The sequence below is a fragment of the Lissotriton vulgaris genome, chromosome 2_1 (assembly GCF_964263255.1).
Source record: "Lissotriton vulgaris chromosome 2_1, aLisVul1.2, whole genome shotgun sequence".
Lineage (NCBI taxonomy): Eukaryota > Metazoa > Chordata > Amphibia > Caudata > Salamandridae > Lissotriton > Lissotriton vulgaris.
The window spans coordinates 2,039,464,433-2,039,489,909 of NC_141687.1; the positions used below are offsets into that span (position 1 = coordinate 2,039,464,433).

General features: G+C 46.2%; 1 protein-coding gene across 2 annotated transcripts in view; it reads left to right on the forward strand.

Moving 5' to 3' along the window:
* The window catches only part of COPS2 (COP9 signalosome subunit 2), a 470,627-nt gene that overhangs the window by 287,054 nt on the left and 158,096 nt on the right, over nt 1-25,477 (forward strand). For both annotated transcript variants that reach the window (XM_086958269.1, XM_086958268.1), the window contains exon 7: nt 19,699-19,873. In XM_086958269.1, coding sequence (XP_086814395.1) covers nt 19,699-19,873 — 175 coding nt within the window. The remainder of the gene's footprint in view (nt 1-19,698; nt 19,874-25,477) is intronic.

Sequence of the window (25,477 nt, forward strand, 5' to 3'; positions counted from 1 at the left end):
GAGCTCATAGACTGTGCTATCGACGCAGCCATGACAGGCTTCCGTCAACTTGCGGGAGCGGCCGTACTGAGACGACAGGGATGGCTCAAAGCCACTTCATTCCGCCAAGAAGTTCAGGCAAAGGTTCTAGACATGCCCTTCGACGGCCAGCACCTGTTTGGAGTACAGGTCGACGAGGCCCTACAGGCCATTAAAAAGGACACAGACACGGCAAGGGCCCTGGGATCTCTACAGTTCAGAAACCAGTCCTTTCGGGGCAACAAGCCCAGGGGTCAATCCTCCTATCGAGGCTCATATCAAAACAGGTCCTCGTCCTCATTCTCGTACAATCAAAAAGGCCAGTACCAAAACAAGCAACAACAGGGCAGACAGTCTTCATTCGGAAGATCGTCCTACAGAGGTAAAAACACCAAGAGGGGCGCTGGCGGCCGCCAGTGACCACCTCCTCCAGCCAGTCCGAACACCATCTCCGTCCTTTCAAATTGGAGGAAAGCTGACCCATTTCCTTCACAATTGGCAGAACATCACCACGGACCGGTGGGTTCTTCAAATTATTCGATTTGGCCACTCTCTCGAGTTCACCTCCATCCCTCCCAATACCCCTCCACGCAGACGGACACACAAACATCCACGCCTGCTTCTAAAGGAACTTTCGACAATGCTACAAAAAGGAGCAATCGAAAGGGTTCCGGCATCCTCGAAGGGGAAAGGATTTTACTCCCACTTCTTTCTGGTACAACAAAAAGAAAACAAGTGGAGACCCATCCTGGATCTCCGGGGGCTCAACACCTTCCTACGAAGCCAATCATTCAGGATGGTGACAATTCAAGAAATCCTGGGCATTCTAGAGAAAGGAGATTTTATGGTGTCACTGGATCTCCAGGATGCATACTACCACATCCCTATCCTCAAAACTCACCGGAAGTTCCTAAGATTCGAGGTGGCGGACCGTCACTATCAGTTCAAAGTACTGCCGTTCGGCCTCAAGTCCGCACCGCGCATATTCACGAAATGCCTTGCGCCTGTGGCGGCATTCCTGCGCCAACTGGGCCACCAAGTCTTCCCCTACCTAGACGACTGGCTGGTGAAAGCACCCTCACCTGGGGACGCGGTCACGTCCTCCAACGCCTGCACCAATCTCTTTCAAAATCTGGGATTGACGCTCAATATCAAGAAATCATGCATGGTGCCCGCAACAAAAATTACCTTCCTAGGGGCCATGTTAGACACAAGCTGCACGAAGGCCTTCCCCTCAAAAGAAAGAGCAGACAGGATCTTATCTCTGGCCACGGCTGTGGCAAAGAAAAAGCGCCTGAAAGTCTTCCTGCATACTCCTCATACCGCACTGCAGGCTCAGAATGCGGCCCTTGCAGGAGGCACTCGCGAGCCAATGGACACAAAGCACTGGCTCATTCGAAGACATCCTTCGGATCACACCGAAGATTTCAAAAGCTCTACAATGGTGGACAAGTCGTCACAATCTGATGGTGGGCTTACCATTTCTCCTCCCAGCATCACCGCTGGTGATAACAACAGACGCCTCCCTAGAGGGTTGGGGCGCGGTGCTCCAGGACCTACAGATCAGCGGCAAATGGGACTCTCAAGAGCAATTGCTCCATATCAACCTCTTGGAGCTGAGAGCAGTGTTTCTGGCTCTACAAGCCTTCCTACCCCGCATCCAGAAATCCCCAGTGCTCGTCAGGACGGACAACACCACGACGATGCACTATTTGAACAAACAAGGGGGAACGCGTTCACTCTCGCTCTCACGCGAATCACAGACGATCTGGAACTGGCTGGTACTACACGACATCCAACTCAAAGCGGAATACGTGCCGGGAAGGGACAATACCATCGCGGACGCCCTGAGCAGGCAAAAATCCCTCTCCCACGAGTGGGAACTATCGGACAGCGCCCTCACTCACATCTTCTCTCTTTGGGGAGTCCCAAACATCGACCTCTTTGCCACCAGGAGGAACGCAAAATGCCCGTGCTACGCAAGTTGGCATCCCCAACCAGGATCACTAGGAAATGCGTTCTCCATCGGATGGTACAGCGTCTTTGCATACGCCTTTCCTCCATTCCCGATGATTCCACGGCTCCTGAGGAAAATGAAAGCGGAACCATGCACCCTGATCTTGATCGCCCCGTCCTGGCCGAGGCAACACTGGTTCTCGGATCTGCTTCGACTATCCATCAAATCACCGATCCGACTGCACCAACACCCAGCCCTACTGACGATGTCCAACGGGCAAGTGCAACACCCGAACCTCCAATCGCTCAAATTATCAGCCTGGCTCCTGAGCACAGAGAATTCGGGGGCCTGAATATCCCACAAGACTGCAGGGATGTGCTAGCCAAAGCAAGAGCGGACAGTACGAACAAGACCTACTGTCTCAAATGGAAGAGGTTCTGCATATGGTGCGCGGAACAGGGCTTACGGCCACTCACCATCACACCAGAACAAATACTACCATACCTCCTGCATTTGGCCCAGTCGGGACTGGCGCATGCGTCCATCAAAGTCCACCTGGCAGCAATCTCGAGGTTCACCAGAACGATCACAGGACCATCTCTGTGGTCTAGTCGGCTAGTTAAACAATTCCTCAAAGGACTATACAGATCCTTCCCGAGGCCTCGGAAGGTACCCCCCACCTGGCAGCTTAACCTGGTACTCAACCAGCTCATGCGACACCCGTTTGAACCCATTCACAGGGCATCGCTTCAACACCTTTCATGGAAAACTGCACTCTTGCTCGCTCTAACTTCGGCCAGAAGGGTCAGCGAGCTGCAAGCCTTGTCCATTCAAGAACCTTATCTACAATTCAGACATGATAGGGTGATACTGCGACCAAACCCTAAGTTCATTCCAAAGGTACCGTCGGACTTCCATCTCAACGAACCTTTGGTCCTTAGGTCTTTCTTCGCCAACCCTTCCACAGCAGCGGAAAGGTCACTGCATTCTTTGGACCTTATGAGGTGCCTGAAGTTCTACCTGGAGAAGACTAAGGATCTAAGGAAATCCTCACAGCTGTTCGTGGCATACAGCAGGCCAAGAATGGGCCTACCACTCACGAAGCAAAGCATATCCAGATGGATCTCCTCGGCGATTTCCTTCTGCCATGAACAGGCCGGCCGGCCTCTGAATGATCATGTTACCGCTCATTCCACCAGGGCGATGTCCACGTCAGCGGCGCTGTTTGCAGGAGTGCCAATCCTGGACATCTGCAGGGCGGCGACCTGGAAGTCACCGCATACTTTCTCCAGACACTACTGCCTGGACATTGAACTCCAGAAGGATGCGGCAGTGGGCCAGGCGGTGCTTCGCCATCTCTTTCAGTAAGGTGAGCCTTCCTACATCCCGCCTTCCAGGTATGCACATTATTGCTCTGATGATATTATATCTAAGCTGTCTCTTTATTGTATGATATTATATGCATTATCTACTATGACGGCAGAGCGACTCTGTTTTACAAATGTGCTACTGTGATTGCTAGCTACTCTGATTCAGGCATGTGAATCTATGAAAGACACCCCTAATACTGGATAAGAAATGCGTTACTTACCTGTAACAGCAGTTATCCAGTATTGGTGTCTTTCATAGATTCACATGCAACCCTCCCGCCTCCCCGGGAAGGACTCACCTCCCTCTCGGAACTATATTACGCCAAACCTAGCTGGGTGCGTACGAAAATCTGAGGGACTGAGGCTCCTCCCAGGAAGGTTCTAGAGGGAGGTCGGAGCTGATTGGCTGACTAGGTCAGTTTGGTCCTTTTTACATAAGGACAAGGAAAGGCTGCTAAGGGGAGACCCTTGGACCCTTTCTCTCTATGTATGTCTATGGACATTACTTTTTTATTTACCGGAGGCTCCCGTCTCGACGACGGGGAATGATTCAGGCATGTGAATCTATGAAAGACACCAATACTGGATAACTGCTGTTACAGGTAAGTAACGCATTTCTTCTGGAATCTGCATGGATCCACAAACTTTCACCCACCCAGCATTGCCCAAAGTCTTCCGATAAAAATGATACCTCACTTGTGTGGGTAGGCTTAGTTACATGCTCCTGGACGCAGCAAAGCAAGGTAAATATCCCCTATACCTATGCTTCATAGACTACTCAGCAGCCTTCGACCATGTCGACCGATTCAAGCTCTGGCAAAAGCTGAAGGATTGGGGGAATACCTCCACTACTCCTAGATCAACTCATACAGCTGCATACCAACACATGGATAAGAATTAAACTAGGCACTGGACAGCACGTCTCAAACAAAATCATGACCACAAAGGGGTTAAAGCAAGGATGCGTTCTCGCTCCACTGCTTTTTAGCCTCTTTCTGGCCGTCCTGCCGGCAGAACTGGATGCTTTCTCCTCACATGCCCCAAAGCTAGGGGGCATGACACTGACAAATCTACTCTACGCTGACGACCTAGTGCTGATCAGTAGAACCCCGATAGGTCTTCAGCACCTTCTAGAATTTTTCACACCGGAACGCCTTAAAAATAAATTTCAAAAAATCAAAAGTTATGGCCGTAAACCACCGCAAGAAGTCAAATCCTCGCTGGCACCTGGACGGCAAATATCTGGATCAGGTAACAACCTACAAATACTTGGGAGTGCTTTTAGACAAAAATAATTCTTTTAAACCACAGCTAGAATCCTTAAAAAGGAAGGGAGTAATGACTAGCTTGGCATTAAAACCCCTGAAGAAGCTGCTTCCTGACTTAACACTCGACCCCTTTTTAAAAGTCCTGCGAGTGAAACTTCAACCAACAGTCCCCTATGGGAGCGAATCCACGACAGGAAGAGACGCTGATATCCTCGATTGCACAATTGCAACCTCCTATCGTGCAATTTTCCAACTCCAAATTTGTTTCACCTGCACAAATAAGACTGGAATTCGGTCTTCAAAAACAGGAAGTAGAAAGGCAGGGCGCCTTTATAAAGAGCTGGCACAAAATCAGAGCTGCCGACACAGGGTCCCTGAACTATCAGCTCTGGCAAGAGCTGACCCGTACCGGAAAGCTGTCAGCTAATGACTACCTTCAGAAATCCTTTCAGGCTCTTGGTCTGACAGAAGCCTGGAACACCGCAATGGCCCACTTGGTTTTCAAAAGACTAGTTGCAAAAACTACAAGACTCATATCGGTAATAGAGGATAAGGAAGCGGTATCCAAGCATGCTCATGGTTTGGTCGTGCTTAACAATTATGTAGCTCTTAATCCCCAGCCCTACCTCAAGGTCGGATCCAAGCTTGTGATCAAAGAAAAATTCCTAAGGCTTCGGTTGGGAGTCGGACCGATCAGTCCGCTTTTGCAACCATGGGAAGGTAGAGGGAGCGATCAGATCTGCCGTCTGTGTGCGAAAGACACTTAGTCTCTGATCCATATCATATGCATATGCAAGAAACTAGAGGACATTCGAAAGGCACTGTTAAAACCAATATTTAACCAGTATGCAGTGAGGTCCTGCAGGCAGGCAGTGATGCTGTGCTTTAACCCTACCTTAGTGCAGCTAAACTGCCGCCTTACAAAATTCTTCGATCTGACATCACAGAGATTGAAAAAACCTACTGTCAACAGTTAAGACCCATTACAGAGATTTAAAGATGTAGAACTGGACCACACCACTGGTTAACCAAGAAAGTTTCCATAATTGACCTTTCACAGGCCTTCATGTCTGTGCCAGCAGTACTAATACAGTTGTAAACCATATTTACGTCTTTTAAACACAATACCAAAGCATTTTTAACCTTGTATTCTATCTAAAATTGTTTTATTTTATTTTAAATGTAGTTTTAATATTCTGAATGCAATGGTTTTAATTAATCATGCATAATAAATGTACTTACTTACTAGTGCCTGCAACAGGAAATGGCCCAAAGTGCAACGTGGACACACCACATTTTTACTGTGAAAACTGAACCTTTTTTGCAAAGTGCGTAGCTGTGGAATTTGAACCCTAGAGCAGCCGGCACCTAGAACCTATATATTTTTTTTAACTAGCTAGCCAGGGGAATCCAGGATGGGGTGACTTGTGTGGCTCTCACCAGGTTCTGTTACTCATTCAAACCTCAACTTTGTCAAGAAAAAACACATTTTCCTCACATTTCGGTGATATAAAGTTCTGGAATCTGCGTGGATCCACAAACTTCCACCCACCCCGCATTCCTCAAAGTCTCCCGATAAAAATGGTACCTAACTTGTGTGGGTGGACCAAGTACCTGCGGCAGGGAAGGGCCCAAAAAGTATTGTGGATACATCATAATTACCTATCACAAAACAACCTGGTTTTGCAAGGGAGGGGGTGGGGGGTCACCTGGGTTTTTGGCCCGGGACTCTGCAGCCATCTGTGGAAACCTACCAAACCCACACATTACTGAAAACTAGACACCCGGGGAGTCCAGGGATGTGTGGGTTGCGAGGATCCCCCAATGTTTTCCTATCCAGAATCCCCTGCAAACCTCAAATTTAGCTGAAAAAATAAAATGTTCTCACATTTCTGTGTGGGATCACCATGCAAACACAGATGTCCTACCATTCAGCATTCCCCTCAGTATCCTGAGTAAAATGATACCTTACTTGTGTGGGTGGGCCAAGATCCTGTGACCGGGAAGGGCTAAAAACATCGGGATTGAGGGGATAGCACATCGAACTCTAAGCACTATATTATTTTTAAAATACATTTTTCGGCGTTTCTGCATTCGACACCCGCACAATTGAGGTCTCATTTTTATAGGGAGACCTAGGGGAACGCTGTTTGGTAGGACATTTGTGTCGGCACTGTGATCCCACGCAAAAATGTGAGGAAAATTTAATTTTTCAGGTACTGCAGTGTAGTTCCTATATTCCCAATAGGCTCTGCGCATTGGAATAACATAAACGATAGTTTAGACGTAGGACTGAGGTTGACTAGGTCTCTATTGAATATGTTACACTTAATTATGAATGCCAGCTAGCTCAGAGGTCACTAGAAACTTTCTCGAGTGAACAGTAATGAGTTAACTTTCCTGAATAGACAAGAAGGGATTAGCTTCTGACAACCGCATAGACATGACAACTTTGCTCCCTCCAGAATAAGGAGTGTATCTCCAGAGTTGTGTGAAAACAATAGATAGCTATTTCACTCAGTCAATCGTGCATGCTTAGTTTCACCAGAGTGCAGGGAAATAGAGAGACAGGCGTTTTCAATAAAAGTTGTTATTTATTGAGCAGTCTTCTTTCTCATGCAAGAGCAGTGAATTGCCACAATTGCAGTACTTGTCATAAAGTAAAGTGCGTACAGTAAAAGGAGTATTATGAAATAATACTGTAAAAGCATTTATATGGTTTCTGAGCCATATGATACTTAAAACGGATTAAATATATACAATACATATAATGATAAAAGTTGACTAAACGTACTCAACTGGTGCTTCTAAAATACGCCTACCCCGGTGTACCTAACCTAAGCCTAGTACCTGGGAAGGAGTAAGTGAGCTGCAGTTTAAGTTATTTTTGCCAAGAATCTGAATCAAGAATTCTCTAAGGATCTATTCAGCTCCGTACCTTGGTTTTAGAATGAAGGAGGTCTTGTATCTCTTTCTCAGGACTCGATCTCCCAGCAACCCGCAAGGGTGACTGGAAACACTGGAGCTGGATTTCTCGGCAGGAGAAAAGACAGCGTCTTTCTCAGTGCGTCAAATGGGAGGGTCGGCTTCCTTCGGCACTCGCATCAGCTGGGCTTTGGGTAAGTAGATAGCCGCTCTGCTCCAAACCACTGTGTCTTTGCTTAAGGCAAATGCTGGTATACCTGGAAGGTGCTGAGTTTGACTTAAGGTTGGACATAAGACGTCACTAAGAACTGGTAGTTCTTTCAGGACTCTCAGGAGTTCTAGGACAAATCAAAACAGAAGCAGGGGGAATTCCCGGGCTCCTGGAGGCTTGGTTTGTTTAAAGAACGCGTTGTACTTTCTAGGAGTCTAGGGAAGTAGCCTTGCCGTATTTGGACTGCATTGGCTATGACTAAATAAGGATAGGATTTGTTATAAACACATAAGGGCATGAATCGGGAATATTTAATTAGGGTCCTGGATACATTCACAACAGTACATTTGAGGTTCATAGGGGATTCTGGGTACCCTTGCCATTCAGCCATCCCTGGGGTCTAGTGGCTTCTGCTCACCTCCCCCCAAAAAAGGGGCGCAACCCTTCCCCAAGGGGCCGCTCTCAGACATCGCCAAATTTGATCTAGAAAAGAAATTCATGGTGTCTAGTGGCTTCTGCCCCCCTTGTCGGCAGATGGGTCTAAAAACATAATGAGGCCAAAATAATCACCCCAGTAATAAGGATCGACTCTTGCACAAGGGGGCGCACCCCGACATCGCCAAAATTGATTAATAAGAAATCCCTGGTGTCTAGTGGCTTCTGCCCCCTAACCCCCCTCCTCCCCCCATGGGGGCAGGTGGGCCTAAAAACATAAGGCCTATCTACCCCTCAGAGGGGTAGCAGAAATGTACCGTAAAATAATTAATAATTTACCGGACCCAATAACCCCGTTAAAAGAGAGATGGGTGGAGCATGTAGGCGACATGGATGAAACTGAATGGCAGGAGGCCCTTGCATCACCTAGGGAAGTGGATATACCAGCCAGGCTTCGCTTGGTGCAATTAAGATCCTACACAGCACGTACCATACTAGGACCACGCTACACAAAATGGGGAGAGCACAACACCCGTTTTGCCTCAGAGGGTGCGGGGAGGAGGGATCCTTTATGCACACAATATGGGACTGCCCAATGATGACAGAATACTGACGAGCAGGTCTGCGAACAATATCGCAAGCAATGGCAGTGTCACTTCTGCCGGAACCGCGCAGGTGCCTTTTAAATGTATGGGAACCGAACGACTTAACACGCCATGGGCAAATATGGGTCACGCTGGGATTTATAGTAGCAAAACGTAATATAGCGCAGAAGTGGGGGGCGAGGGAATTGCCTTTGCTGGGGACCTGGTGCAGGGATATAGACCTTATTATGCTACGTAAACTGTAAGTGCCCACGGAAATGGACTAAGATATGGGCAACATGGAATACATACCTGGGGAACATATGCGATCCGCTATCGGACTCTGATGGAGGAAGTTCGGATGACGACTCTTGGGAAGACTAGAGTGATAATTGTAAACATAATACCCAGGGTCATGAGTGATGTTATTCAAATGTATGGGGAGGTGAATTCGAATAATTGTCTTTGGTCAAGTAACCTAATTGTGCATTATGAATGTAAACAACCTGTGATTTGTGCCACTGTGTTGAATGAAAACAATAAAAACAGTAAAAAAAAAAAAAAAAAAAAGAAAACCCTAGTGGCCAAGTGGGACACACAAAATTAAAAATAAATCTGCCGATCTGCCCCCAGAGGGCAGAAACGGGCAAAATATCTGTAAGAGACCATTAGTTTTAGTTTCCTTGCCTTCGAATTACCGTCAGACTGGATCCAGAGAATTTTTCTCTTAGCAGTACCTCTGTGTGCCGGTAGGTGGCGTTGGTCGCGTCCGTCATCAGCGTTATGGTCGCCGGGATGACGTCGCAGTGTCTACTTAGACGCCGTCCCTGCGGCTGTTCTCCGTTCTTTCTTTTTCTGCGCCACCCTAGCTTAAATCTGGAGAGAGCTTGCCTCTTAGTCACTTTTTGACGGACCTTTTTCGATTTATGTTGACCTCTTTTTCGAGTCTTTGACTCCTTGTAGTACGAGGGATGTCCCATCGTCTGACCGGCTTCAAGCCTTATGACTCCTGTCACAAGCTGATGTCCGTCATGAATCCGCACCTCGTGTGCCGTTGGTGCCTGGAGCGCGATCACGATCCGAAGTCGTGCTCCAACTGTCGGGCCATAAGCCCGAAGTCTTTGCCGAAGCGGTCCCGAAAGCTTTTGAAGGCCTAGCAGTCTGCTCGGGGTTCGGGTCGAGAGGTCAGGCTGCACAAAAACACACCATCTCTAGATGGGTTGGCCTTTGCATTGAAATCCGCTACTCTTTGGCAAAGAAGGAAGCCCCAGTAGGTCTGCATGCCCACTCCACCGGGGCAATGGCAGCTACTACTGCTTTGGGGCGTGGAATTCCCGTCCTTGACATCTGTCAGGCAGCCACTTGGGCATCTTTGCACACATTCACTAAACATTATTGCCTGAATAGTCAACTCTAGATAGATGGCTACTTCGGCCGTTCTGTTCTCCAGGACTGTCGGTTGTGAACTTAGTTTTCAGACCACCTCAGGGATTGGCATTGCTGGGGTATCTATTCTAAGTTACGGAATCTATAACTAATGGTCTCTTTCAGATGAACAAGTTCATTTCCTTCACTAACGTGGTATCTGTAAGAGATATACGTTAGTTATAGATTCCTTACCGCCTCACCCGTCCTCCCTGTTCTGCTAACCGACTTTTAGGGTTAGGTACTTCCTTTCATGGCCCTAGTTATCTGCACCAGTGATTAGTGTCTTGCATGGCTCTGCGCTTCTGGCGTGGAAAGTCGTGTTAGAACTGACAGCGCGCAGGGGCGGCGTCTAAGTAGACACAGCGACGTCATCCCGGCATCCACTATGCTAACAACTGACTGTGAGTCGACTGACGCCACCTACCAACGCGCAGGGGTACTGCTAAGAGAAAAATTCTCTGGATCCAGTCTAAAGCCTGAGGGTAATTCCTATGTAAGGAATCTATCACTAATTTATGTCTCTTACAGATCCAACGTTACCGAAGGTAAGTAACTTGTTCTTCAGGGTCTATGGCACTCCAAAAAAGAGTCTCCATTTAAAACACCTAAAGCTTCAAGCAGTTCAACTATCATTGAAAGCATTTCTACCTCACCTCAAAAACTTTTGTCCTAATCTAGATTGACAATATGACAACCATTTGCTATATATATATATAAAAACCGGGGAGGGGGCACTCTTTACATTTATCGCGACTATCTCAGACCATTGGGCGCATAGGAATTTGTCACAACATTGATCTCCTTGTGGAACATGTACCAGCATCAAGCAAACAAGTTGCAGACCTCCTCAGCAGGACGCAGCAACACGTCTATGAATGAGAACTCCATGGACCCCAGAGTCCTCCTACCATACTTTCACAAGTGGGGATTTCCACATATAGACTTGTTCTATATACGCTAGCGCTTTGGTCGATCTGCTGCTGAACTAAGGGGACATTTCTGGAATGTTACAGCACGATATTTTATCCTCGTAGCCTGTTTTAAATCGTTTTTGCTCATTAAAAATAGCCATTGCCTTTTAAATCTCCGCATACCCGCACGTAAAAGAATAATACACACCTGCTGTCTAGAGCGGGATCTGTCGCCTGTTTGCTTCTTCCAGCGCCATCTTGGGTGAGGAGTTGCCACTCTAGGGCGCCATGTTGGGGAGCGCACTAGTGGCTGGGGGCAACACGCTTGCTGCCTATATTATCTTGGGCAATTAGCGCCAGAGGCAAGCCCGTCTGCGCCCGTCCGCGCCCCGGGCGTGCCTAGTGCCAGCCACGGTGCCCGCTTGGGTAGCGAGGGACATTGCAATGTGTACACGAGGAATCAGTTAATGGAAATAGGTAAGAGGGCAGATCTTGACACTGCCAATCAGGACTCCATCAAGAAAGAAGCAAGCAAGGTTAGGAATACTAGGCTGAGCTGTGGGCTGATTAATTGCCGGTCGCTGGTTAAGCACCACACGGAAATCTCTATACTGATTGAAGACATGAATCTGGATATACTATTCTTAACTGAAACCTGGGTTCGAGCAGAGTCTGTGCTGGAAATAGGACTTGCCTGCCCAAAGGGGTTTAATATTCTACATAACCCAAGGTTAGATGAGGAGGGGTTGGAGTGATTTATAGAGAAGAACTGAATTTCGGCCCAGTTGAGTTTACTGGGTTAGAGCTCAGGGGATTCTCATTGCAGGAACCCAAAGGTAGCCAACTCACGGGCCTGGTTTGCTATAGACCCCCAGGGAGCGCCACCCAGTATCAAGATGCTCTAGATACCATCACTAATCTCTTATTTATTTTATTTATTTATAAAATTTCTAAAGCGCACAAATACCTTCCAGTGGCTCGGCGCTAGAGTTCACAGATTGCAGAGGATTTCCATTGACAAATTACTGATTGAAAAGCCAGGTCATGAGATGTTTTCGGAATTTTAATAGTGAAGGGCTAAGTTTGATATAGGAAGGGAGCTGATTCCATAGTTTTGAGGCAGCCACCACAAAATGTTTGTCTCCCCATGTTGCCTTTTTTGTACGTGGAATTTGGAGCTGTTGGGCTGAAGATGAACGTAATGTTCGACTAGGATTGTAAACATTAATTGCTTTTTTGAAGAATTCTGGTCCATAATTGTTCAACGCCTTGTAAATAATACACAAGGCCTTAAACTTTGTACGGCTTCTAATCGGTAGCCAATGAAGCTCGCGAATGATGGGGGAAATGGATGAGTATTCAGGTGTGCCAGTCAGAATCCTTGCGGCAGCATTTTGAACAAGCTGTAATTTGTTCAAAACTTGCTCCTGCGCGTTAAGCAATAGGCCATTGCAGTAGTCTACCTTAGATAGTACTAGAGTGGACATTAGGGTCTTGCCTGCATTCGGGGGAAGAAATGGAAACAATTTCTTTACCATTCTAAGGGTAAAGAAGGAGGCTGAGACCACTGCGTTAGCATGGCTGACAAAGGCTAGCTTGTTGTCGAAGAGCACGCCCAAATTTCTTACTTTAGATACTGGTGGTGGAGGAATTCCCAGCTCCAAAGGCCACCAGACTGGGGACCAAGACGGGGTCAGTTCACCAAATAACATCACCTCCGTCTTGTCAGAATTTAGCTTTAAACAATTCTGATTCATCCAGCTACTGATGGCTCTCAAGCCCTCCTGGAAATTCGCTGCCACTGCTTCTCCATTTTTGTGGATTGCCAGGACCAATTGGGTGTCATCGGCATATGATGTTAAACCTATACCAAATGACTTAATCACCCTCGCCAAGTCCGACACGTAGATGTTAAAAAGTGTCGGACTTAGCGAGGAGCCCTGGGGAACTCCACAAGGCAAGGTGAAGTCAGGAGAGCAGTAACACCCCATCTTCACGGACTGCACTCTCACGGCCAGGAAGGATGCTAGGATTGCTCTGGCTTTACCCTGAATGCCAATGGCAGCGATCTCCCTTGCCGATTCCAGGATGATCATCCTTGGTGACTTTAACTTGTGGGAGAATGCTTCTCTGGGTATCCATCTGAGAGAATAAACGCATACCTGTGCTAATTTGAGCCTTCAACAGCTAGTCAAACTCCTGAACCATCGAGGAGGTCACATACTTGACCTGCTTTTTGCCAATGGCATGGACACAGAGGTACTGAGTATTGTGCCTCAAAACTGGACAGACCATCATCTAGTCTTTTTTCAAATCTTACTTCCAGAACAGATGGGACAAGCTAAGATACCTGTGGCTCATCGAGTAGGAAGGGAATGGGCGAAGCTGGGTAGGTTAGGTGCCACATTAACCCCACCTACAGATATCCTCTTCCGTGCCTCCGCCTCAGTCGAGGCGAACTATAACACCTATCAGAACTATATTGTGGATGCTTTGGATCAGGTAATCCGATAAAAAAAATCAGAATAAGAAATAAAATCTCAGCACCATGGTATAATGACGAATTGAGACACCTACGCCTGCTGTGTAAAAAGGTGGAAAGGAAATGGAGGAAGGGATATTCAGAGGGGGACAGGCTAGAGCTGAGGGCAGCACAGATTGTGTATACGCAACGGATTCTAGATTGTAAGGCCCATTTCTATGCCAACTCTATCTCACGTGCCTCTAATGGAACTAGAGAACTTTTTAGGATAGTCAGAGACGTATCCGCTCCAACATGTCGGAGCAATAAAGTGGTGGCCTCCCAGGAACTATGCGATGATATTGCCTCGGATTTCCTGGATAAAGTGGGGAAGATTATTGGCTCACTCGGGGTGCATATCACCGACACCCAGATCCCTATCTCACAGAAGATGGAGGGGGCCCGAGTCATTCACACACCCTTGATAGTTTTCAGGCTCTCTCTGACCTCACCTTTAACAATGTGGCGCAAAGTATATCTTCATGGTCCCCTTCTGACCCTCTGCCACAGAACATATGGAAAACCTATGGCCTCGCGACTCTCCCCTGGCTTAGACAGATATGCAACCAGTCTCTGGAAGAAGGCACCGTCCCGGGGAATGGAAGCAGGCGGTGGTGATACCACTGATTAAAAAAACCCTCCTTGGACCCCACAAACCCGGTCAATTTTCGCCCAATCTCTCTGCTCCCTTTTCCTATTAAAATCTTGGAAAGGGCTGCTAGCAGGTCCTTGTCCGACTTTTTGGAGGAACATCAGCTGCTGGATAAGGATCAGTTTGGGTTTTGTCCGGGGCATAGGACGGAGTCTGCTCTGTCGACTATGATGGATAACTTACGAATGCGGGCCGACAATGGAAATGACGCAGTGTTGGTACTTCTCGATATGTCGGCCGCGTTCGATACTGTAAGCCACCCAATCCTCTTAGAGAGACTGGAAAGGATGGGGGTTAGGGAAAGGGCCTTGCAATGGCTATGCTCTTATCTGACAGGAAGAGAACAGACAGTCTCCATGGCACCATTTACCTCCTGCAAGTCATCGGTCACTCATGGGGTGCCCCAGGGATCTGCCATCAGCCCTATTCTTTTTAACTCTTACCTGCAGCCGCTATTTCCTATTATTAAATCGTTCGGGGTTGACTTGGTCAACTATGCGAAAGATACGCAGCTGGCATTCTCCTTGGAAGGAGAACATGCAGTCTCCTTGGAGCACTTCCAGGAAGTGCAAGCGCCAGACTGCAGATTGGCTGCGGAAGAACTCTTTGCAGGTCAATGGTGGAAAAACCGAGGTGCTCTACTGCTCTCCTGCAAGGCCGTCCACATAGTCCCCGTTGGAGTTTAGACTCACTCCGGAGGAGGATCCACTGATTCCAGCCAATACGGTGCGGAATCTGGGGGTCCTAATAGACAGGAACCTCCAGATGGAGTCGCAGGCAACTAAGACAGCTAAGGTCTGCGTTGGCTTGTTACGCCTGCTACGTCGATTACTTCCCATCCTTCCAAGAGACTTACGCCCTTTGGTAGTGAGCTGCACAGTGTTGAGCAGACTGGACTACTGCAACTCCCTATATTTAGGAGCCCCTCAGTACATCTTTCAGGGGCTGCAAAAAGTCCAGTCTGCAGAGGCAAAACTGGTGCTGAGTTTGCCACGCCATTCGTCCTCTACCTCCGCATTGAGACAGCTTCACTGGCTACCAATCAGGGAAAGGGTTCTTTTCAAGTCACTTTGCCAGGTGTTCAGAGCCTCACATGAGATGGGCCCAATTCCATTAGAGGAAAGATTTTCCTGGTACCTTCCTCAGAGACAGCTCCGGTCCTCGGGTACCGGTTTCTGGAAGTTACAAAATGTAAACGCTCTCGGATGGGGTGGGGGGAGGGCTTTCAGCGTGGTAGGGGCACAGTTATGGAACAAGCTGCCACAAAGGATCAGACAGAGTGTTTCACTAACCGAATTCAGGAAAAGCCTGAAAACTTGGCTATTTCCGAAACTCTGATCCACACGCTTCATCCTTCTGTTCACCACCAAGCTGACCAAGTATTTTGATATCTGAAGCGCCAGGATACTCGTAGGGTGGCAGTAGCGCTATACAAGCATAGATACAATACAATACAACCCCAGAAAACCTCAAAATGCCCAAACTTTGCGTCCAGGTACTCACACCCACTATCCAAAGGCAATGCTCTATGGATGTACCGGTCAAGGATATGTGCTTATGCTTTTCTGCCTCTCCCACTACTTCCATTTGTGGTGAGAAAACTCAGGCAGACCTCCCTCACCTCCTAGCTCCAACTTGGGCACGTTAGCCATGGTCCTCAACACTGCTGGAACTCTCACAAGTTCCCCACGAGAGAAACTGCCTCACAACCCGGACCTTATTACACAGAACTATGGCGAAATCAGACATCCTAATCCCAAAGAAATGAACCTTGCAATATGTCTCCTGAAGTCATAAAGTTGTGCCCTACCACAACAATGTATGGAAATTCTTAAACAAGCTTTTAAGCTTGCAACTAGAAAATCCAGTGCTTCCAAATGGGAAAGATTTGTTTTATACACTCCACGTCAAAATATAAACTCTTTAGATGTTCAGGTACAAACCATTATTTGTTATCGGATACACCTTTAAACCTTAGGTTTAGCCTACATTTCTGTTCGCCTACACCTTGCTGCCAAAGCCCTTTATCTACAGAACAGATCGCATATGTCTTTATTAAAAATTCCAGTCATTAAAGTCTTCATGGAAGGACCCAAGAGTCATTCTCCCTAAACTTCCACCAGCACCGAATCTTAGCATTGTACTAACAAGGCTCATTGGGCCTACATTTGTGCCATTACATTTCTGCCAACCCTAATACTTATTTTGGAAAGTAGCCTTTTTAATAGCCATCACTTCACTCAGACGTATCAGTGAGCTCCAGGCCCTAACCTTAGAAGAGCATTTCTTTCAACTACACAAAGAATAAAGTAGTGCTCAGAACAAACCCCAAATTTTTTCCCAAAGTAATATCATCTTTTCATATTAATCAGTCAAAAGAATTGCCTCCCCCCCTCGTTCCCCCCGCACCCCAACCGAACTCTATTGCGGAAAGAGCTCTTCCTACTCTAGACTTTAAAAGCTTTACAGCTTTACTTTATTACACAGACAGAACAAAAGCATTCAGGAAAACTAAGCAGTTATTCATTGCTTTCTCACCTCCTCACATTGGAAATCCAATATCCAAAAAATGTATTTCCAGGTGGATAGTCGAATGTATTCATACCTTTTATGCTAAAGCAAAGAGACTGTTACCTGTACCTCCTACGGCTCATTCAACTCGTAAAATTGGAGCCTCTGTGGCATTTTTACGGAACGTTCTCATTGCTGATATTCATAAAGCAGCAACATGGTCTACACCACATACTGTCACAAAACATCACTGTGAATATTTCAGCTCACCAGCAATCCATTGTTGGACAAGCAGTGCTTCGTATTAAATTTCAAACCACTCCAACCCCCACAGGCTAGCCACCGCTTTTGGAGAGGGACTGCTTTACAGTGTATACACAGCATGTGTATCTACAGCCACACAAGCCTCAAGCTGATTGTTACTTACCCTATAAGCATCTGTTCCTGGAATGTAATGCTGTAGATTCACCTGCTCCCTCTCTCCTCCCCAGATGCCTGTGTAGGTTGCAGTTCACTCATTTATTTTACTTTAATTCACATTATTAGCATGGACATCACCTCACTAATTCTCACTTGAACTCTATTTTCACCCGCCTGCAGCAAAACAATCTAACAATGAAGTTGATGCCCATGCGCACTATGACCAACGGGAAGAGTCATATGACATTGTGTTTCGAGAATCTCCTTAGAAGAAAAACAATTTGTGATCATCGGAACCCAACACTAGATGGCGGACTGAGGCACAGCTTTTGAATCTACAGCACTGCATGTCAAGAACAAATGCATAATCCTTATGCTGGAGTATAGAAATACTATTTTAGTCAAACTCTGCAGTATCCATAAAGCACAGACTCGTACACTTAAAATTTCCAAATAGATTATACTGTTCGCCAAGCTTTCTACATAGAAGAGACCCCCTCTAAACTCTCAGATTGTGTGAGATGTTCCAGAGACACAGCCAGATGCTTCCATTTAGCAGAGTGTCCACCCTTAAATGTTTACTGATCTGAAATTACACAAGCCATAGGAAAGGTACTTTTGACTCGCAGGTAAATTTCTCCCCCAGACTGTTACTGATGGACAGTTTTAATCCCCTTCCCTTACATCAACCAGTCTGGCAGTGGTGCTGATCCTTTTGGTGAAACCCAGACTGTTGAATGAAAGCACTGCCGCCTAAACTGAAAGACTAGTTTAAAGATCCTGTGCTGTGATGCGGAAGCATACACTAATTTGCAAGTACACCAAGCGAGACTCAGAGAAATTTGGGGCCCACTTAGACAATACCTAGATGGCAAAGCTGAAGCTAATACTCCTCAACGGCTAGATGGTAGGGTGAAAGTGTAATATGTAATAATAAGTATTCCTGAAGACCTGTCATTTCTGTGACTGTATCGAACCTTATTGTACGATGGTCTGTTCTATGGGGGTGATCGACAAGTTTTAAAGTACTCCCCATCTATTTTTATACGTATGCTTAGACCCGATCTTTTGCCGTTTGGCAGAAAATACTGTACTTGGATGCTAAGTATTCCTGAAGACCTGTCATTTCTGTGACTGTATCGAACCTTATTGTACGATGGTCTGTTCTATGGGGGTGATCTACAAGTTTTAAAGTACTCCCCATCTATTTTTATACGTATGCTTAGACCCGATCTTTTGCCGTTTGGCAGAAAATACAGTACTTGGATGCTGAAGATTTACATCCATGCTTATTGTCACTGCTCGATTTATGCCAGTAGTATACATTTTGTTTGTATTGTTTTTTTAAGAAACTAATAAAAAAACAATAGGTGGTCTACCATGTTTTGTCTGCCTTTGAAGAAAGTGGCAATCCATTTCAGACTGATAGGGCAAAGTCCAAGACATTCTAGTCGAATAATAATGTAAAAATGGTAGTGGGCCTTTCAAAAACTGTCAATGAATCTAGAAGCAGGAGGGCTGCGACACGGTTTTTGACCAAGTATATTTTAGGTCATCCCAGATGGGTAATCTGGGCTGATTGTAACTATGCACTGTAACAATCCTGAGTGTTGATCAGAGAGAAAGTCATCTTCTTCAGTAAGTTAAAGTGCAGTGCGATGAACTGCTCCCTCAATCAATTTTTCCAGGACAGTGCAGTTGGAAATTGGTCTATAGTTGTTCTTGGGTACCCATCTGCTAAAAGCGTTCAGAATGTTTTTGAAGATTTTTGCTTGAGTTGCATCTATTGGGGATCTGAAGGTTTGCTTGTTTTGATAACATTTCAGAATTCCTTTTCTGAGAGCGAGTTGAAGGAAGTAAGAGATTTTTGATGGATTGGGTATTAGTTCCTAGTGTTCCTATCTCTTGTATGTGAAGTGCTTTATACTTTCTTCTTGAGGTGCCTTTCTGTTTTTTCAATGTTCGTGATAAACTGCATCACAGATAGTTTATGATTGGGGTATCTCAGAGTTAAAACACTCTGGGTCACAATATTTTGCAAGTATCCTTTATAGTTCTTTGATGAGCAGTGTGCATCCACTATATGAGTGGTGTAGGTTAGTTTGTTCTCTAAACTTTGTTATCCAGAGAAAGAAGGATTTTATATTCCTCATCTCTCAATTTGAGTGTGATCTTGATCTTGTAGTTGCTCCATAGTACACTTTTCCTGTGTTTAGTTTTAGTTGATGTTTTTAATGGAATTTGATTCTCCAAGCGGTTGTTCGTTAGATGGAGTTTATTGCGATGTTGGAGTCCAGTGTTGGAAGGTCTCTAGTGTACAGCTCCATCATGCACACTCAGCATCTAGATCAGAATTAAACATTACTACAGAACTAGAGGGTGATGACTTTCTGTTTAATATGTTAACATTCATTTATAAAATGCAAACTGTACTCATACGAGAGATGTTTATTTGCAAATTTCATTTTCTGTTTTCCCCATTTCCAGACTGACGATGGAGAAGATGACCTTAAAAAAGGAACACAGCTTTTAGAAATTTACGCTTTGGAAATTCAGATGTACACAGCACAGAAAAACAACAAAAAACTTAAAGCACTATATGAACAGTCCTTGCACATTAAGTCTGCAATCCCTCATCCTCTCATCATGGGGGTAATTAGAGGTTGGTAGTTCATTAATATATATATATATATATATTTTTAAGTGATGATGTGGTCGCACTTTGAAATAAATTAAAAAAGATGCACTGAATTGGGTCTACCTCGTCTTATTGCAAGTTTGGTGGAGAAAAGTCGTGGAGGACGAGCTTTGCAGCATATATTTTTTTATATATTGATTTTATCAGAAATCTTCAATTAATAAAAAATACAGTTGTATTTTCTCTTTGGCTGGGTACAGTGCAACACATTGGCGATAATATACTATGTATAGTTCATACTACAGTTATATCAGTCATCACAACCAGGTTCCGACAGTTGATTAGTGGATACATTCAGAGCCAGTGATCTCAATGATGGGTATGGATAACTTGCATGAGCTCGCCTACCATATATGCTTATACAATCAACCCATGTGCTGCCATTCTATGTGTCAGGGATGTTCCTAAATATTCGGGGCGGATCTGTGAAGGGAGTAACGCACTATATGCTATAGTCCAATCATCTATGGTCGGTACTGGGCCTTTAGCCCAACGCATTGCAAATCTTCGTTTAGCAAGCAGCAGGCTTATCACAACTAGTCTCCTTACACTTTTGTCAACCCCTTTTTGGCATGTCCCAATAAGGCGAGCAACAGATTAGGTTCAAGGGAAAGACCCATAATCTCATTCAAGGTGAGAAAGATCTTCCCCCAGAACTCTAGAATCCGTGGGCAATACCATGCTACGTGCAAGAACCCAGTCTCTTGTTCTGTCCAACAGTGACATACCGCCGAATCGCGTCGTCTGTACCAGCAGAGCCTCTCAGGTGTGTAATATGCTCTATTAATATATTTAAAATGGATTTCTCGGTGTCTACCATTTAGAGAGATGTGTCTTGACACTTCGCATAATACTGCCAACTGAGGTAGAGTATCCGGGTCAGCAGCGTCTCGCTCAATGTGCAGATGCAATAATTCCTGTGTGCCATGTATCCAGGAATGTGCCTCTGAGCCCTGTGCCGCTTTACAGTACAACTCGAGATTCAGTGCATTTAGGCCACCCATATTGTATGGCAAGGTAAGAGTATCACATTTAACCCTCTGCCGCTTACTGTCCCAGGCCAGTTTAATCATCAGTGAACAGAGAGTGACACGAAAGTAGCATCAGGATATCCTGAAACCGGAACAAAAATCTGGGGAGCACTATCGTCTTCTTAAGTTAAATGTGTCCGAACAATGAGAGGGGTTATCTGATCTATTGGGCAATATCCTCTTCTAGCTTGCAAATTACTTTCCCATAGTTGTCTAATTTGTATTTCTAAATAACATACTGAATCTGTAATCCACTATAGTGGGAAGTCTAATTTAACTGGAGTCAACGATGGATTTAGGGGAAAAGATATTGCGCAATTAACTCTGAGGCCCGGTAGCTGGCCAAAGCGGACAACCTTAGTGAGCCCAGGGGTGAGATGCTTCACATACATAAAGCAGCCTGTTGTATTCGTATGTCGAGACAATTAAGCGATAACTTGGGTAGCGCAGCCCCCTATGTCCGTAGTACTCCCTAAAGGCACAGGCTAGGAGCTCTGCCACCAGTGCGTATAGAAGGGGGGGGGGACAGTGAGAACCCAAGTCAGTTTCCCCTCGAGATTGCGATAGGGGAGGTGACAATATTGCCCAGTCTTAGCCTGGCCATTGGGGCCGTGTATAAAACTGAGATACACCTCGCCGACCCCGATGCGGTGAAGCACCACCTTCGTAAATGTCCACTCTGCAGAGTCGAGAGCCTTTTTGGCGTCTAAAAAGACTGCCGCAGCTCTGACATCTTGCTTCACTCTTTGGATGGTCCCAAAAACAGGTCAGCGCTTGTAAGCTATACTACGGCTTGGAACACAGCCAGCCTGCACTGGGTGGACCACCAATGGGACTAAGGGGGCAAGTCGATTAGCTAATATTTTGGCAAAGAGCTTGGTATCTACATTCAGTAGGAAGAGCAATTATAGGGAGGTTTTCCAGGTTTAAGGAGTGTAACAATTAATGCTTCTCTCATAGATGGGGACATCACATTGGCTTCATCCATTTCCCTGTACAGACTGGGGAGGTATAAGCAATTCCTGAAAAACTTTATAGAAGGCCACTGAAGGCAGTCTAATCCAGGTGCGTCCCACCTTCATTGCCTTAAGTGCTGTACAAATTTCTCTAGGATCCGGGCCCTATGCATTTAATATATGCTTTTATTCCCAGCCAAGCTCAAGGTGATCTTTCAAGGTTTAACACAGTTCTTTCTCACACCAGATGATTGCTGGGCATTGATTGAGGAACGCCCGAGACTGGGACCAGAAGCTAGTGCTATCGCATCACCCTCAGGAGTTCTATCACCGAGATGGGAGTAGATACCACAGAGGGTGAAACTGACACAATGTCTCACTGCAAGAAATTCGAGACGTTCGGGTAAAACGCAGCCAGGGACAATATACCGACGGAGAGAGGCACCCCGAGCAGAGAAGCTGGGGGGAGCTCGGGCTGCCTCTGGAGACTCAACTCTTGGAGACAGCACTCATGCAGATCAATCCGAACAGGACTCCCTGGAGGATACCGATGGTGACCATCCTCTACTTAGAGTTATACATCAGGCAGAGGAGTCTGAGTTGACAAGCCTGACTGTGGCACCAGATCCTCAATTACAGCAACACCACAGTGGCAAAGAAACTTAACTCTTGGGTGTAAAGGAAGAACCAACCAGCGATACAGAATCGGAGAAGAGTCTACCCCTCTCAGGCCTATCGGGGTCAAGAAAGGGATGGTGTTAACCATCTTCCCGGACTATCGACATATGCTTTGTAGTTTTGGTTGCTATTTGGGAGAGGGCATAGGAGGGGGCGACAAACACCTCATTGGACACCTATGCTTGTTGTCATTTTGGCGATTACAGGGTTAAGCATAGGACATGTGAAGATGTGGGGTGGGGGGAATAGACAGGGGGAAGGATGGGAGTTTAAGGGTTTTCCAGTTAGTTATTTTAGCTCTGTGCAGGGACTGATAAGGGGCTTTTGCAGTACTGACACCTGCCGTCTATGACCACATCATGGCACTCTAGAAAAATGACATATATTCGGTCTACTCTTGGAATGTCAATGGATTGGGGCATAAAGTACAGAGGCTTAGTCTCTGCATACATTAAAAGGTACAAACCTGAGATCCTTTTCTTACAGGAAACACATTTGAAAGGTATGAAGTGTAGGTTCCTGGGTAAAGGAGCTCACCAGACACTGGCACATGCTGGCTTTTCCCCTGGGGCGAGTGGGGTTGCCATTTAATAAAGAAACACCAGCCCTTTAGAATTGAACGCATATGGACAGACCCAAATGGGACCTTTGTAGCAGTGAAAGGTGTATGGAATAGGAGAGGCATTACTCTCATAAGCCTATAGGCTCCCCCAAGACTACAAAAGCAGACGTTAGACAAACTGTCAGGTATTCTCTTGGAGGCAGACACTAGTACCCACCATGTAGGAGGAGACCTTAATGACGTGATGGATCTTAGATTAGATCGTACAACGGTCCCTTCTGCAGGGTTTAGCGAAACACAACTTAAGAGATTCACGGACAGTCTAGCACTGATGGACTTATGGCGAAGGCACCATCCAGGCACTAGGGCCTATTCCTTCTATTCTGGAGCTCATAAAACCTTTTAGAGATTAGACTATATCCTGGCCCTGTGGGAGAAGTGAAGGAGATTCCAAAGGCAGAATATATAGCAAGAGGCCTCTCAGACCACTCGCCCCTCTGGCTAACGATGGGAAGAGATAAAACACGTTTGGGCAATGAATGGAGGCTCAATGCTTGGCAACTTATGGATTCTAAGGTTGCCCAAGAAATTAGAGTAGTTCTGGAACTCTACTTCAGGGAAAATGTAGGTTCTGTGCAATCTTCTTTAACACTTTGGGAGTCCTATAAGACGGTCTTAATAGAAAGGGCCAAAAAACATAATAGCCCATAAGAAAGGCCAGGCAATGAGAGATATTGCTAATATTGAATCCAGGCTCCTCCAGTTAGAAATGTAGGCCCTCATAAGTGAAGATTCTGCACTACTACGGAAAATGAGAAATCTTCGCCAGGAATGCCTGGCCAAGGCTAAGGACGATGCGAAACAGGCGATACAGGCCATGCATTTACGCCTTTATGATGTGGTGACAAGACGGGTAGGCTGCTGGCATGGCTTAGCAAAAAAAAAGAACTGGTAAGTAAATTGATACAGATGATGGCCAGAAACGCGTGACCCCCAGCGCGATGGCCAATGCCTTTTCTCATTATTATGAAGCATTTTACGCTAAGCGCCCCCTTGAAGGATAATTGAAGGAGATCAAGGTCCCCAGGCTAGTCTTAGAAGACGCTCGAATCTTGGATGAAGAGATAACGCTTGATGAAGTAGGAGCAGCTATTAGTTACCTGAAGTCCAGGAAAGCCCTTGGTCCCAACGGACTACCGCCAGAACTCTTTAAACAAAATGCTGCATTATTGAGCCCTCATCTGCTGAACCTTTACCAGGAGGAACAAAATGTGGGCAGCCTACCAAAAGACCTCCGATCTGCCACAATAGTGGTAATACATAAGAAAGATAGACTGCCACAGAAGTGTAGTTGTATCGCCCCATCTCTCTTCTAAACATAGAGACAAAGATACTGGCTCATATTTTCACTGGTAGGCTCACAACAGTCATATCCACAGGACCAATCTGGCTTTATGCCAAGGAGTTCCATGAGACTAAACCTGCGGAGAGTCCATAATTGGCTTGAGGTAGCTAGTAACAGGGCAGACCGGCATTTAATATTGTCACTTGATGCTGAAAAGCTTTTGACACCGCCCACTTGCCTTATCTCATGTCGGTGTTGGAAAAGTTTGGTTTCGGTCCCAAATTCAGGCAATGGATAACCCTTTTCTACGAGAAACCAATTGCCTGGGTACGGGTAAACAGAATGATTTCTGGGGAATGTACAGTAGAGCGTCGCACAAGACAAGGATGTCCTCTGTCACCCCTCCTTTTTTAGGGCGAGCTGGTGTAAGCAGTGCGAAGCGCTGTGTCCAGCGAAGCCTCTATTGTTGTCCACTTGCTGGGAATCTGGGACAAGGGATGGGCACGCTTAGGGCCGTCGGTGATTTCATCATGTGTGCGCGCACGTACAGCCCTGCGCCGTGCACATCTCTGTCCCGCTTCTAAGGCAAGTCAGCCTCCTGCAATAGAGCGAGCGTGCATACACACACACACACACGCATGCATACATACATACATACATACATACACACATACACACACGCACGCATACATACACACGCAAACACACGCATAGACAAACACCACACACACACACACACACACACGCATACACACACGCATACACACCCCCACACTCATACACACACATGCATACACACCCCCACCACCTCAATCGACACAACCATTAGACTAATGGAGATTCCCCCAATCACCCGGTCTGCGGGGGGAACTGCTCAGCAGCTGGCTGCGGCGCTTTTCAAGAGCACTCCAGCTCCTCTGCCAGCACAACGCAGGGCTCTCCCCTTAGGCATGGGAGCGCACCGTGCTATCCGCTGGTCTTCACCCGGGCCCCCTC